The 15,612-nt window shown below is 36.3% G+C and overlaps 1 protein-coding gene across 1 annotated transcript in view; it reads left to right on the top strand.

The window, feature by feature from the left end:
- ALMS1 (ALMS1 centrosome and basal body associated protein) overlaps positions 1-15,612 on the top strand; it is a 213,108-nt gene that overhangs the window by 98,665 nt on the left and 98,831 nt on the right. Inside the window, exon 12 of the mRNA XM_044918883.1 lies at positions 8,936-10,779. Within this exon, the coding sequence (XP_044774818.1) occupies positions 8,936-10,779 (1,844 nt within the window). The remainder of the gene's footprint in view (positions 1-8,935; positions 10,780-15,612) is intronic.

Raw genomic sequence — 15,612 nt, 5'->3', positions numbered from 1 at the left:
TTACAAAATTATCCCTCTTAAATAATTCTGTGGTAATTTAGAAGTTTTTCTAAACGTTTACACTCAGCCTTATAGTAACCCTTTTGTATTTTTTTTTAAAAAACATTTGTTTCCATAAGTTTGATTTTCAAGGAAGTTTTGCATGACTAGTAATCCAGGTTTCATTTCTTTGTAGGGAGTAGATTTTTGCTTTTAGTGCTAGGTGACTGTGTGTCTGCATACGTGCCTGTATGTGTTTCGTTTTATGTGACATGGAAGAACTTTATTTCTTTTCTGGTTTGTGACACTGAAGTCTGTGACTTCTGATAGTAAACTGAGCAATGAGAATAATATAAGCTGATAAACAGATCTTATAAGTGAAATTTGTAACTGAGAAATTATCTCTGAAAATTAATAAACGACATGTATCAGCTAAACAGTACTTTTGTAGCCTCAGTACAATTTATATACTATAAGGTTCACCCATTTAAAGTATATAATTCAGTGTTTTTTACTTCATTTACAGAAACACACACTAATTGATTTTAGAACATTTTTATCTTCCTCTCTCCTCCCCTTAATTCTCCTAGCCCCAGGCAAAAACTAATCCACTTTCTCTCTCTGTGGATTTGCCTCTTCTGGCAATTTGATATAAATGGAATCATATGTGATCTTTTATGACTACCTTTTTGTATTCAGTATAATGTATTTAAGATTCACCCATGTTGTATAGCAGCATGAATGAGTACTTTATTTCTTTTTATTGCCAAATACTTCTTTGTATAGATATTATTTATCCATTCACCAGTTGATAGACATTTGCTTTTTCCCACTTTTTTGCTCTTGTGAATAGTGATGCCATGAACATAAGTATACAAGTTTTTGAATGGTCATGTTTTCATATCTTTTGTGTACATACCTAAGAGTGGAACTTCTGGGACAAATGTTTAGCATTTTAAGGCACCAATGAATAGTTTTCCAATGTAACTGTACCATTTTACATTCCCATTAGCAGTGTGTGAGGGTTCCAGCTTCTTCACATTCTTTCCAACTTGTTATTTTCTTTTTGATTATAGTAGTTCTATGGGATGTAAAGTAGCATTGTGTTTTTTATTTCTAATGATTAATAATGTAGAACATCTTCTCATTCGTTTATCTTTACAGAAATGTCTCTATCCCAATCCTTTCCCATTTTATTTTAATTTATTTTAATTTAATATAATTTTATGTTTTTATTTTATTTTGTTTTATTTTGTGTTTTTATTTAAATTCGAGTTAATTAACATGCAATGTAATATCAGTTTCAGGTGTGCAATATACTGATTCAGCACTTCCATACAACCGGTGCTTGTCACAAGTTTACTTCCCCCCTTCCTTTGTTCATTTTAAAATTTGTTGTCTTTTTTACTGTTGAAAATTAAGAGTTCTTTATTTATTCTGAATATTAGTCCCTTAACAGATACAGTTTGCAAATATTTTCTCCCATTCTGTGTGCTGTCATTCCACTTTCTTGATGGTGTCCTTTGAAGCACACATTTTTTATTTTGATGAAGTCCAACTTACACTTCTCCTTTATTGCTTATGCTTTTGGTGTTAGAGTAAGAAATCATGGCATAACTCAGAATTACAAAGATTTATCTTTTTTGAAAGATACTTAGTTTTAGTTCTTATATTTAGGTCTGTGATCCATTTTGAGGCAATATAAAATTTATCTTTGAAAATTCTGTAAAATATATATAACATAAAATTTACCATCTTAACTATTTTTTAAAAAGATTTTATTAGAGAGAGAGAGAGAGTGAGTGAGCAAAAGCAGGGGGAGGGGCAGAAGGGGAGGGAGAAGCAGACTCCCCATTAAGCAGGGAGCCTGATGCGGGGCTCAATCCCAGACCTGAACTGAAGGCAGATGCTTAATTGATTGAGCCACCCAGGCACCCCCATCTTAACTATTTTTAAGTGTGCAATTCAGTTGTGTTAACAATATTCACACTTTTGTACAACTGATCTCCAGAACTCTTCTTGTAAAACTGAAACTATATCCATTAAACCATAACTCCTCGTTTCCCTTTCTCCCCAGCCACTGGCAACCACCATTCTAATTTCTGCTTCTATGAATTTGACTCCTTTATATATCTCATAAAAGTATGATCATACAGTATTTGTTTGTGACTGTCTTATTTCACTTAGCATTATGTCCTCAAGGTTCATCCATGTTGTAGCATGTGTCAGTTTCTTTCCTTTTTAAGGCTGAATAATATTCCATTGTATGTATATACCACATTTTGTTTATCCACTCATCCATCAGTGGACACTTGAGTTGCTTCCACCTTTTGGTTGGTTGTGAATAGTGCTGCTATGAACATGAGCATACAAATATCTCCTTGAGACTGTACTTTTTAATTTTGGGGGGTATAGACTCAGAAGTGGAATTGCCAGATCATATGGTCATTCTATTTTTAAGTTTTTGTGGAACTGTCATACAGTTTTTCCACAACAGCTACACCATTTTACATTCCTACCAGCAGTGCACAAGGACTCTAATTTCTCCACATCCTCTCCAACCCTTGTTATTTTCTGTTTTTTTGATAATAGCCATCCTACAGGTGTGAAGTGGTATCTCATTGTGCTTTTGATTTGCACTTCCCTGATGATCAGTGATGTTAACCATCTTTTCATGTACTTGTTGGTCAGCTGTACATCTTCTTTGGAGTAATGTCTATTTAAGATGTTTGCCCATTTTTTAATTGGTTTTAGTTTTTTTTGAGTCATAAGAGTTCTTTATATATTCTGGATATTAACCCTTTATCAGATATATGATTTACAAATATTTTATCCCACTCTGTAGGTTGCCATTTTACACTGTTGGTTGTATATTTTGATGCACAGAAGTTTTAAATTTAGTATATATTTATATATTATAAATAATTATATTTTATGTATTTATATATTTTATATATATATACACAATTGCATATACACAGTTGTATATATTATACAGTTTTATATACTTGTGCTGCCTATACCCATAGAGGCAATTTTTATGTGGAATGCAAATTCATTCTTTTACACATGGATAATCAGTTGTCCTAGCATTGTTTATTGAAAAGACTATTCTTTTCCCATGGATTTTCTTGGCTCCTTCGTCGAAAATCAAGTCACCATAAATGTTAGTGTTTATTTATGGACTGTCAGTTCTGTTCCTTTGATCTATATGTTTATCCTGTGCCAGTACTACCCTGTTTCAATTACGCTAGCTGTTTAGTAAGTTTTGACATCAGAAAGTGAGACCTCCAACTTTGTTCATCGTTTTCAGGGTCAGTTTGGCTACTGTGGGTCCCTTGAATTCCTACATGAACTTTAGGATATGTTTGTCAAATTTTTGGGGGGGAAAAAAAAAAGCCAGGTAGGATTTTGATAGGAATTGCCTTGAACCAATAGATCAATATGGGGAGTATTGCCATTTTAACAGTATTGTCTTCAAATCCACTGGGTCAGTTTTCCATTTGTTTTGATTATCCATAATGTTTTTTCAACAGTGTTTTGTAGTGTGCTAGTTTTATATTTATTTTGATAAATGTATTCTTATGTATTTTATTTTTTGTGCTATTGTAAATAGAATTATTTTCTTAAGTTTTGTTTTTGGATTATTTACTGTGTGTTGAAATACAGTTGAGTTTTGTATATTGAGCTTGAATCCTACAACTTTCCTGAGCTAGTTTCTTACAAGCTGGTTGGTTTTTTGTGGTTTCCTTGGAATTTTCTATATGAAGATCATGCCATTTACAAATATAGTTTTACTTCTTCCTTTCCAATCTGGATTTCTTTAATTTCTTTCCAGATTGCCCTGGCTAGGACTGACAGTATGATATTGAAGATAGGAGGAAGAATGGACATGCTTGTCTTGTTCTTGTCCTAGGGGAAAAGCATCTAGTCTTTGACCATTTAGTATCATTTAACAATATTGGTTCTTCCAGTCCATGAACATGGAATATCTTTCCGTTTTTTTGTGTCATCTTCAGTTTCTTTCAGTGTTTTTATAGCTTTCAGAGTTCAGGTGTTAAACCTCCTTGGTTAATTTTAGTCCTAGGACTTTATTATTATTGGTTCAGTTGTAAATAGGATTATTTTCTTAATATCTCTTTCTGTTACTTCATTATTAGCATATAGAAATGCAACAGATTTCTGTATGTTAATTTTGTGTCCTACTTTACTGAATTCATTTGTCAGTTCTGGTAGTTTTTTGGTGGAGTCATTAGGATTTTCTATATATAGTATTATGTCATCTACAAATAGTGAAAGTTTTACTTTTTCCTTATCAACTGGATGCCTTTTATTTCTTTTCCTTGTCTTATTGCTGTGGTTAGGACTTCCAGTACTATGCTGAATTAAACTGGTGAGAGTGGATATCCTTACCTTGTTCCTGAGGGGAAAAGCTCTCAGTTTTTCACCATTGAGTATGATGTTAGCTGTGAGATTTTCATATACGGCTTTTATTATGTTGAGGTATGTTCTCTCTAAACCTACTGTTGAGAGTTTTTATCATGAATGGATGTGTACTTTATCAAATGCTTTTTGTGCATTTATTGAGACGATCTTACTGGTTTTATTCTTTCTCTTATTAATGTGATGCTACAAACAATGAATGGGAAATCGAAGAAATCAGAGAATACAGGGAGACAAATGAAAATGAAAACACAGTGGTTCAGAATCTTTGAGATACAGTGAAAACAGTTCTCAGAGGGAAGATTATAGCAATACACGCCTACTTCAGGAAGCAAATAAAATCTCAAAGAACCTAACCTTACACCTAAAGGATCTAGAAAAAGAACAAAGTCCAGAGCCAGTGGAATGAAGGAAATAATAACAATTAGAGTAGACGTAAATGAAATAGAGACTTAAAAAAAAACAATAGACCTGATCAATGAAACCAGGAGCTAGTTCTTTGAAAAGGTTAACAAAATTGATAAACCTTTAGTAAGACTTATCAAAAAAAAAAGAAGAGAGGATTCAAATAAATAAAATCAGAAATGAAGGAGGAGAAATAACAACCAATACCGCAGAAATACAAAGGATTATAAGAATATTATTAAAAACTATATGCCAAAAATTGGACAACCAAGAAGAAATGGATAAATTCCTTAGAAACATATCACCTTCCAAAACTGAATTAGGAAAACACAGAAAATTTAAACAGACCAATTACTAGCAATGAAATTGAATCAGTAATAAACTCCCAACAAACAAAAGTCCAGGACCTGGTGGCTTCACAGGTAAATTCTACCAAGCATTTAAAAAAGAGTTAATACCTATTCTCGAAGTATTCCAAAAAATAGAAGAGGAAGGAAACTTCCAGATTCCTTCTACGATGCCAGCATTACCCTGATACTAAAATCGTTTAAAGACATTACAAAAAAAGGGGCACCTGGGTGGCTCAGTCGTTGGGCGTCTGCCTTCGGCTCAGGTCGTGATCCTAGAGTCCTGGGATTGAGCCCCACATTGGGCTCCCTGCTCGGCGGGAGGCTTGTTTCTCCCTCTCCCACTCCCCCTGCTTGTGTTCCCTCTTTCCTGTGTCTTTCCCTGTCAAATAAATAAATAAAATCTTAAAAAAAAAAAAAAAAAGACATTACAGAAAAAAAGAATACTGTAGGCCAGTATGTCTTATGAACACAGATGCAGAAATCTTCAACAAAATATTAACAAACTCAATCTAATAATACATTTAAAAAGATCATTCACCATGATCAAGTGGGATTTATTCCTGGGATGCAAATAAATTTATTTGCAAATAAATCAACGTGATACATCACATTAACATGCAAAAGGATAAAACCATATGATCATCTCAGTAGATACAGAAGAATCATTGTAGTTTTCTTTAAAATTATTTTTATTTTTATTTTACATTTAAATTCAATTAACATATGATGTATTACTGATTTCAGAGGTAGAGGTCAGTGATTCATCAGTCTTATATAATACCCAGTGCTCATTACATCCTGTGCCCTCCTTAATGTCCATCACCCAGTTACCCCATCCCTTCATCCCTACCCCTCTCCAGCAACCCTCAGTTTGTTTCCTATGATTAAGAGTCTCTTACAGTTTGTCTGCATCTCTGGTTTCATCTTGTTTTATTTTTTCCTCTCTTCCCCTATGATACTCTGTTTTGTTTCTTAAATTCCACATATGAGTGAGATCATATGATAATTGTCTTTCTGTTACTGACTTCTTTCGCTTAGCATAATACCCTCTAGTTTTATCCATGTCGTTGCAAATGGCAAGATTTCATTTTTTTGATGGTTGAGTAATATTCCGGGGTGTGTGTGTGTGTGTGTATGTATGTGTATGTGTGTATGTATGTGTATGTATGTATATATACCACATCTTCTTTATCCATTCATTTGTCGATGGACATCTGGGCTCTTTCCATAGTTTGGCTATTGTGGACATTGCTGCTATAAACATTGGGGTGCAGATGCCCCTTCAGATCAATACATTTGTTTCTTTGGGGTAAATCCCTAGTAATGCAATTGCTGGGTTGTAGGGTAGCTCTCTTTTCAACTTTTTGAGGAACCTCCATACTGTTTTCCAGAGTGACTGCACCAGCTTGCATTCCCACCGACAGTGTAGGAGGGTTCCCCTTTCTCTGCATCCTCGCCAACATCTGTCATTTCCTGAGTGGTTAATTTTAGCCATTCTGACTGGTGTGAAGTAGTATCTCATTGTGGTTTTGATTTGTATTTCCCTGATGCTGAGTGATGTTGAGCACTTTTTCATGTGTCTATTGGCCATTTGTATATCTTTGGAAAAATGTCTGTTCATGTCTTCTGCCCATTTATTGACTGGATTATTTGTTCTTTAGGTGTTGAGTTTGAGAAGTTCTTTTTTTTGGTAAAGATTTTATTTATTTATTTGACAGAGGGAGACACAGCGAGAGAAGGAACACAAGCACGGGGAGTGGGAGAGGGAGAAGCAGGCTTCCCACGGAGCAGGGAGCCCGATGCGGGGCTTGATCCCAGGGTCCTGGGATCATGACCTGAGCCGAAGGCAGATGCTTAATGACTGAGCCACCCAGGTGCCCCATGATAAGTTCTTTATAGATTTTGGATACTAGCCCTTTATCTGATATGTCATTTGCAAATATCTTCTATTCTGTCAGTTGTCTTTTGGTTTTGTCAACTGTTTCCTTTGTTGTACAAAAGCAGTCATAGTTTTAATTTTCATTTCCTTAATGTTAACCGTGTTGAACAGGTTATTATGCCCCTATGTCCCATCTCTATTTTAGTCAGTGAAATGTTGGTTTTTTGCCCATTTTTCTAATTGGGTTGTCTTTATTTTTTTTTAAGCTGTTAAGGTTTGGGACATCTTTATGTATGTTAGATACAAGTCTTTTATTGGATATGAGGTTTACAAAATTTTTTTCTGGCCTATAGCTGGGAGAGACGGGGGTCCCGTCACTGCTGCTGAATGAGAAAAGTCCACTTTCCCTATGTGGTCTCCACTGATACCACAGCAAGGGGTAGCTCCTTACCAGCCATCAAGGGCAAAAATAAGTCCTGGGCCCCTGCTTGGCCATCTCTTAATACCGTGGCTTGGATGTTAGGGTGTCTTGTAATCATTTAGCAAGGTAGAGGTTTAGGCTCCTCATTTAGCCTTTGCTGATATGAGAAAAGCAGTTTTTTTTTTTTCCTGTGGTGTTTGGCTGGAATAGAGCAGTTACGGTCTAAAAGTTTTCTGTCTTGCTAGACTTCACTTTTACTGTTTTGTTTTGTTTTTTTTAGCTAATGAGAGTGGGTTTTTATTAGAGCCTTTGTCTATGCCCTTTTTTTCCTGTGTTGCTGGCTTCTTTAGCTCCCAAATCTGGAATATATGAGGTAAAATGAAAACCCAGGGATTTCACTACCATATCATTCCTCAGGTCCCAAAATCCCTAGCCAGCCTGCCTTCTCTAGATCTTTCAGATAATTCTTATGTTTTATATATAATGTCTAGGACTTTTAGTTATACTTATCAGACAAATAGGAGAAAGTACAACTACTCTATTACATCAGAAGTGATAGCATAATTTTAGGTATTTTTATTTGAAATCGAATGTGGCTATTATCATCAAATAGGTAAAACAGAAATCTCAAAGAAGTTTTATATTTATGGTAGCTTTAGGTTCTGATCCATTACCCCAGGAAGAAGTACTCATTCTTTTTCCTATTCTTTGGAATATTCCTTTCTGTCATTCTTCATTACAATTATTGGTAAAATATTAGGGTATAGGCCAAGCTTCTATAACAGAGAGACCCCCAAATACAATGGCTCAAATATGGTAGAATTTTCTTTTTCTTTTTTATTGTAGTCTAAGGCAGGAAAGGGAGCTCTGTTCCTTGAAGTTATCCAAAGACCCAAGCAAGCTTGGCAGCTAAGCCATTTTTACACATGGCTTCTGAGATTGTTCTAGATATTACCATTTTCAGCTCACAAGATAATGGTGATGGTAGTGATGGTGGTAGTAGGGGAACATGGAGGCCAAGAATTTGATTTTCTAAGGACAGGAAGCAGAACTTATACTTACTGCTTTTGCTCATAACCCATTGGCCTAAACCTAGTCATATGGTCACACCTAGGTACAAAGGAACCTGGAAAGGTCTCCAGCTTTGTGGCCATGTGACCAGCAAAGGTTAGGGTAAGGAACCTCTGTTACTAAAAGAAAAAGGGTGAGAATACTGGCGGACCAAAGTAGTCTTTATTTTTGTTAGTTTAGTGAAACATTTTTAGAAGAAATTAACTGTGTGGTCTTAGTTATCATGAGCCATTTTATCCTATAATTAACTGTCCTTTTTGTTATGTTCTTATCTGTTTTATTGTAAAAGATCAACAGGACCTTTGTGGTCAATTCTTAGCCTGGATTATAAAACTGGTTTTTATATAATTATTTGGACTACAGTAAGAACTTGTTTGTGTCTTCTAGGGTTTACGGAGTCCACGGGGAATAGGATACAAGCCAGAAGCTGTATGTAGTCACATTATTATTGAGAGCCATGAAAAAGGATGTTTCAGGACCCTAACTGCTGAACAACCACAATTGGATAGTCACCCTTGTGTTTTCAGATCTGCTGACCCCTCAGAAATGATCAGAGGACAACGGAGTCCATCATCATGGAGAACCAGACACATCGACCTTTCCAAATCACTAGACCAGAGTAACCCCCATTTCAAAGTTTGGGATTCCTTACAGTTACGAAGTCATTCCCCATTTCAAAACTTTACAACTGATGACTTCAGAATTAGCCAGGGTCTTCGAATGCCATTCCATGAAAAGATAGACCCTTGGCTGTCAGAATTAGTAGAACCTGCTTGTGTGCCACCTGAAGAAATGGATTGTCATTCTTCATCACAAATGCTGCCCCCAGAATCCATGAAAAAGTTTACTACTTCCATCACTTTTTCATCTCACCGACATTCTAAATGCTTTTCAGATTCCTCTGTTCTTAAGGTTGGTGTTACTGAAGGTAGCCAGTGTACTGGAGCATCTGTGGGGGTATTTAATTCTCATTTCACTGAAGAGCAAAATCCTCCCAGAGATCTAGAACAGAGAACCTCATCCCCTTCATCATTTAAAATTGTTAGTCATTCACCAGATAAAGCTGTGACTATTTTAGCAGAAAGTAGTAGGCAAAGCCAAAAATTATCTGTTGAACATTCTCAGCAAGAAGAAAAACTCTTAGAAAGATCAGATTTTAAAGGCAGTGATTCTGAGCCCAGTACCAGTGCAAAGTGTAGCAATGTCAAGGAAGTTCATTTTTCTGATAACCATACCTTCATTAGCATGAGCAGACCAAGTTCCACACTAGGAGTAAAAGAGAAGAATGTAACTATAACTCCAGATCTTGCTTCGCACATTATTCTTGAACAACGAGAGCTCTTTGAACCAAGCAAAGCCTCACATGCAGATCACCATGTGAGAAAATACCATTCTCCCCCTCCTCAACATCAGGATTATGTAGCTCCAAACCTTCCTTGTCGCATTTTTCTTGAAAAACGAGAACTCTTTGAACAAAGCAAAGCCCCACATTTAGATCATCAGATGAGAGAAAACCACTCTCCCTTTCCTCAAGGTCAGGATTATATAGCTTCAGATCTTCCTTCTTCCATTTTTCTTGAACAACGTCAGCTCTTTGAACAAAGCAAAACCCCAGATGTAGATCACATGGGAAAATACCATTCCCCTCTTCCTCCAGGTCAGGATTATGTAGTAGAAAAGAATAACCAACATAAGTTTAAATCATACATTTCCAATATGATAAATGTTGAAGCCAAGTTCGATAACGTGGTCTCCCACTCAGCCCCAAATCAGTGTACATTAGTAACATCTGCATCTACTCCACCCTCAAATAGAAAAGCACTTTCCTGTGTTCGTATAACTCTTTATCCCAAGACTCCTTCCAAGTTGGATAGTGGAACCTTAGATAAAAGATTTCACTCACTGGATCCTGCTTCTAAAACAAGGATGAATAGTGAGTTTAACTCTGACCTACAGACTATATCTTCAAGATCATTGGAACCAACCTCCAAATTATTGAGCAGTAAACCTGTAGCACAGAATCAAGAATCTTTAGGTTTTCTAGGACCTAAATCTTCACCGGACTTCCAAGTTGTACAGTCTCCTCTTCCAGATAGTAATACTATTTCTCAGGACTTGAAAAACATACTTTTTCAGAATAGCCAGATAGTAACCTCAAGGCAAACACAAGTGAACATTTCAGATTTGGAAGGATATTCCAGTCCAGAAGGGACTCCAGTATCTGCAGATCGGTGAGTCTCAATGTGATGACAAGCAAGCTGATGGAATTTGTGATAAAAGGTTTTAAATACTTACGCAAATGTAAGGTCTTGGGGGAAAGGCAGTACAATTTCTCTTATGGGAGGTTGTATCTGACTAGTATTCTAGAAGTCTCTCAAGGCATAAATGCCTAAGTAAGAGAGAACATCTGAAAGTAATGTATTTATAATTTCAGAGGGCTTTTGACAAGACTTGGCACCGAGTATATCAAAACATTGAATTACTTTGGGAAGAGTCTTTGATCATCCCATGGTACAATTTACTAATTGTTTATTGTGTTGGAAATACACTGAAGACCAGGATTTGGGTGTGTGCACGTGCTCACTCTCTTGCTTGTTTGCTCATGTTCTCTCTCTCTCCTTTCTCTTAGTTTCCATTTCATGATTCTCCTCAAATATTTAGTATTTACAATGAAAAAAAGGTAACTTTCCAGCAGAGAATCCTGACAGGTATCACTTTAGCCAAGTTATCAAGGCTAACATCACTGGTAATGCATGTCAATATAATGTGCTCTCTAATGTGATGCCCCATTTTACAGTGTATTATAGGAAAGGAAACCCAGGTCAGGACTATATGCATTAGTTTTATACTATTCAGCTTTATTTTAAGACTGTCATTAATTCAGTTTTACATTTTGAATCCTTTAAAATAGAGCTAAAACAGAATTACCATGTGTGTTTCACGTTCCACCTTGTAGTTCAGAAGGCAGCATATGGTAGTGAAGAGCCCTGGGCTCTTATGGCAGTGAGGGACTTATATATGTTATCTCATTTAATGCTTATGATAACCCTATGACGTAGGTGGTGATATCCTTATTTACCCTCTGGGAAGCTGAGACACTGATACTGCTACTTTGTCAGCAGACAGCATTGTCTCACATAATGCTCTTTTGTTTTTGTTTTTGTTTTTGTTTTTTAAGATTTATTTATTTATTTTATTGAGGGTGTGGGGGGCAGAGGGAGAGGGAGAGAGAATCTCAAGCAGGCTTCCTGCTGAGCGTGGAGCCTGACAGGAGCTCAATCTCACAATCCTGAGATCACGTCCTGAGCTGAAACCAAGAGTCAAATGCTCAACCGAGCCACCCAGGTGCCCCCACACATAATGCTGTTTGTAAGCAAGAGAATGGGCATTCTCGTGCAATCTGTTTAAAGCAAGAGCTCGTTCACTGCATGGTAGTGTCTCCCTGAATCTTGAGCCCTCCTTTCAGCTCCTCAGTCAGCTATCCTCCTGGACAAGTCATTTAATATCTTTGGTACTCCTATGTGGATGATGGTGGGAGGAAAGGCTTGAACAGCTGCACGGTCCCTTATAGCTCTAAAACTTAGTGGTTGAGAATTGGATTGGGCCTAAAAAATAGGGTCAGTCTCTGCTTTCAGTATTATAATACAGAATTAGAGTTGAATTCCTTGAATGAGAAGAAAATAATAGATGACTATAAATATGAACTAATAATAATGCCATTTGTCTGCAATGTACTAAATACCATCTGTTATAGTAGATGCAGATACCATTTTATACTTAGTATAATCATCAAAATTTTAAAATCCTAATACTTAGAGAAATTAGATGTTTTGCCCAACATCACATGGCTATTATTAAGTGTTAAGAGGTGGCATTTGAATCTAGGTTTGTTTGACTCCAGAGTCCATAGTAATTCAAGGGGTGCCTGGGTGACTCAGTTGGTTAAGCATCTGCCTTCGGCTTGGGTCATGATCCCAGAGTCTCAGGATCAAACCCTGCACTGGGCTCTCCGCTCAGCAGGGAGTCTGCTTCTCCCTCTGACCCTCCGCCCTCTTGTGCTCTCTCTCTCAAATAAATAAATAAAATCTTTAAAAAATAAAAAACAAGGGCGCCTGGGTGGCTCAGATGGTTAAGCGTCTGCCTTCGGCTCAGGTCATGATCCCGGGGTCCTGGGATCGAGTCCCACATCGGGCTCTCTGCTCCTTGGGAGCCTGCTTCTCCCTCTGCCTCTCTCTCTCTCTCTGTCTCTCATGAATAAATAAATAAAATCTTTAAAAAAAAAATAAATAAAATAAATAAAAAATAAAAAACAAAATATTAAGTATTTTAAAGCTTTTTTATGTTGAGATTATTTTAAATTTACAGAGGTGTTACAAAAATAGTAGGAATAGTCCTTGTATTAATTATTTATTGCTGTGTAACATGCTACTCTGAAATGTAGCAGCTTAAAACAATATTATCCCAATGTTAATTTGGGTTTCTGTGAGTCAGAAACCTAAGTGAGGCTTAGCTGGGTGCTTTCAGCTCAGGGTCTCTTACAAGGTTGCAAACAAGGTGTTGCCTGCAGCTGTAGTCCCATATCAAGGCTTGATTGAGAGGGTATGTTTCCAAGCTTGTTCACATGGCTATTGGCCAGAGACATCTTCCCTTCCTTGCGTAAGGCAGATGTGCCCTGTCACATAATTGCCTTTACTTTTTGTGGTGAGAACGTTTAAGATCTTCTCTTTTAACAACTTTCAAGCGTATGATATTATTGTTAGCTGTCATTACAATGCTGTGCATAGATCAAATGTAACAGCTAAATGTCCCCCAGAGTGAGCATGTGAGAGAACAAGGAAGGATACCCAAGACAAACGTCATAGTCTTTGTAACCTAACTTTCTAAGTGAATCTCACCACTTCTGCCACTTTCTCTTCAGTAGAAATGAATCACTATTTCCTCAAGAATTAGGGGTCACACAAGGGTGTGAATACCAGGAGTCAGAGATCATTGGAGAATATCTTAGAGGTTACCAATATGTCCTTTACCAAAGATTCCTTTATGTTAACATCTTACCATAACACATTTACCAAAACTAAGAAATTATCCTTCATATAAAATTATAACTAAGATATAGACTGATTTGGATTTGGATTTCACCTGATTTTTCCACAATTGAAACTTTTTTGCTTCAGATCCAACCGAAGATCCCACCACGATTCTACCTTGTGTTTTAGTTGTCATGTCTACTTTATTTCCTCCAATCTATGGCTGTCCTTGTTTTTTATGACATCGACACTTTGAAGAGAAATGATTAGTTGTTTTGGAGAAAGTTTTTATTTAGTTTTCCCTGATGTCTCAGGAGTATATTGAGGTTATGCATTTTCAATGCATCTCATTAGGGAGCACATTAAGTTGATATGCATTACTGGCGATGTTAACCTTGATCACTTGACTACAGTGGTGTCTACCAAGATTCTCCACAGTACAGTTACTGTTTTTCCTTTGTAAATACTAGATATTTGAGGGAGAAACTGGTAGACTATGTAAACATCCTGTTTCTGCTTAAACTTTGATCACTTATTTTAGCATCCATCACTGGATCTTGCCTGTAGCAATTATTACTCTAGTATTCTAATGGAGTTTTTATATTTCTTTCATTCCTATTAAGTGGAATTTTTCTGTAAGCAGGAGCTGTTGTTCCTTCCCCATTTATTTATTCCTTTATTCATGTACATCAGTATGGATTCAGGGGCATTTATTTCATTCTTTGGATTATAATCTAATACTCCTCAAATTATTCCAGTTTTAGCTATTGAGAACACTTTCATGTTGGCTCCCATACCCTGCACTAGCCTGCTCTGCTGCCTGCATCAACCATTTCTCCCAAGAAACCTTGTTTTCTGTTTCCCTTCCTCCCTCCCGCCTCCCTCGCTTCCTTCTTTTACCTTTCCTTTCCTTTCTTTTTTCTTTCTTGAAAAAAGGATTTATTTTTATTTTTTTCTAGCTTTTTTGAGATATAATTGACATAAAACATTGTGTAAGTTTACTAAGGTTTGTAGTGTGTTGATTTGATGGACTCATGTATTGCAAAATAATTACCACTATAGCATTAGCTAATACCTCTGCCCTGTCACATAATTGCCTCTACTTTTTGTGGTGAGAGCGTTTAAGATCTTCTCTTTTAACAACTTTCAAGTGTGTGGTATTATTGTTAGCTATCATTACAATGCTGTGCATAGATCCCCAGAACATCTTCATCTTCTGGTTGGAAGTCCATACCCTTTGACCACAATCTCCCCATTTCTCTCACCCTCCAGTCCCTGATAACTACCCTTCTACTCTCTGTTTCCATGAGTTTGGCTGTTTTAGATTCCACATATATATCATACAGTTTTTGTCTTTCTCTGTCTAACTTTTTTCATTTAGCATAATGCCCTTAAGGTCCATCTATGTATGTTGTTTCAAATGACAGGATTTCCTTCTTTCTAATGGCTGAATAATATAATATTATATATATATATACACATATATATATATGAATGGATAATATTATATTATATATTATATAATATTATATATGTATATATATGAATGGATAATATTATATAAATATAGATATGTATAAATATCACTTCTTTATCCCTTCATATATTGATGGACACTTAGGTTGTTTCCATATCTTGGCTATTATGAATAATGACATGGGAGTGTAGATCTCTCTTCAATATTCTGTTTTCATTTCCTTTGAATATGTACCCAGAAGTGAGATTGCTGGCTCATATGGTAGTTCTTTTTTAAGTTTTTGAAGACTCTCCATACTGTTTTCCATAGTGGCTATATCAATTACATTCCCATCAACCAGTAGTGCACAAGGGTTACCTTCATTCTGTATCCTCAACAACATTTATTTCTTGTCTTTTTTTTTTTTTTTAAGATTTTATTTATTTATTTGAGAGAGAGAGAGCACAAGCTGTGGGGAAGGGCGGAAGGAAAGGGAGAAGCAGACTCCCCATGAAGCAGGGAGCCCTATGCGGGGCTTAATCCCAGGACTCTAGGATCAGGACCTGAGGTAAAGGCAGACA

This window comes from Neomonachus schauinslandi, chromosome 10 (genome assembly GCF_002201575.2).
Source record: "Neomonachus schauinslandi chromosome 10, ASM220157v2, whole genome shotgun sequence".
NCBI classification, from domain to species: Eukaryota; Metazoa; Chordata; class Mammalia; order Carnivora; family Phocidae; genus Neomonachus; species Neomonachus schauinslandi.
This window is presented reverse-complemented; position numbering and strand designations above follow the sequence as displayed.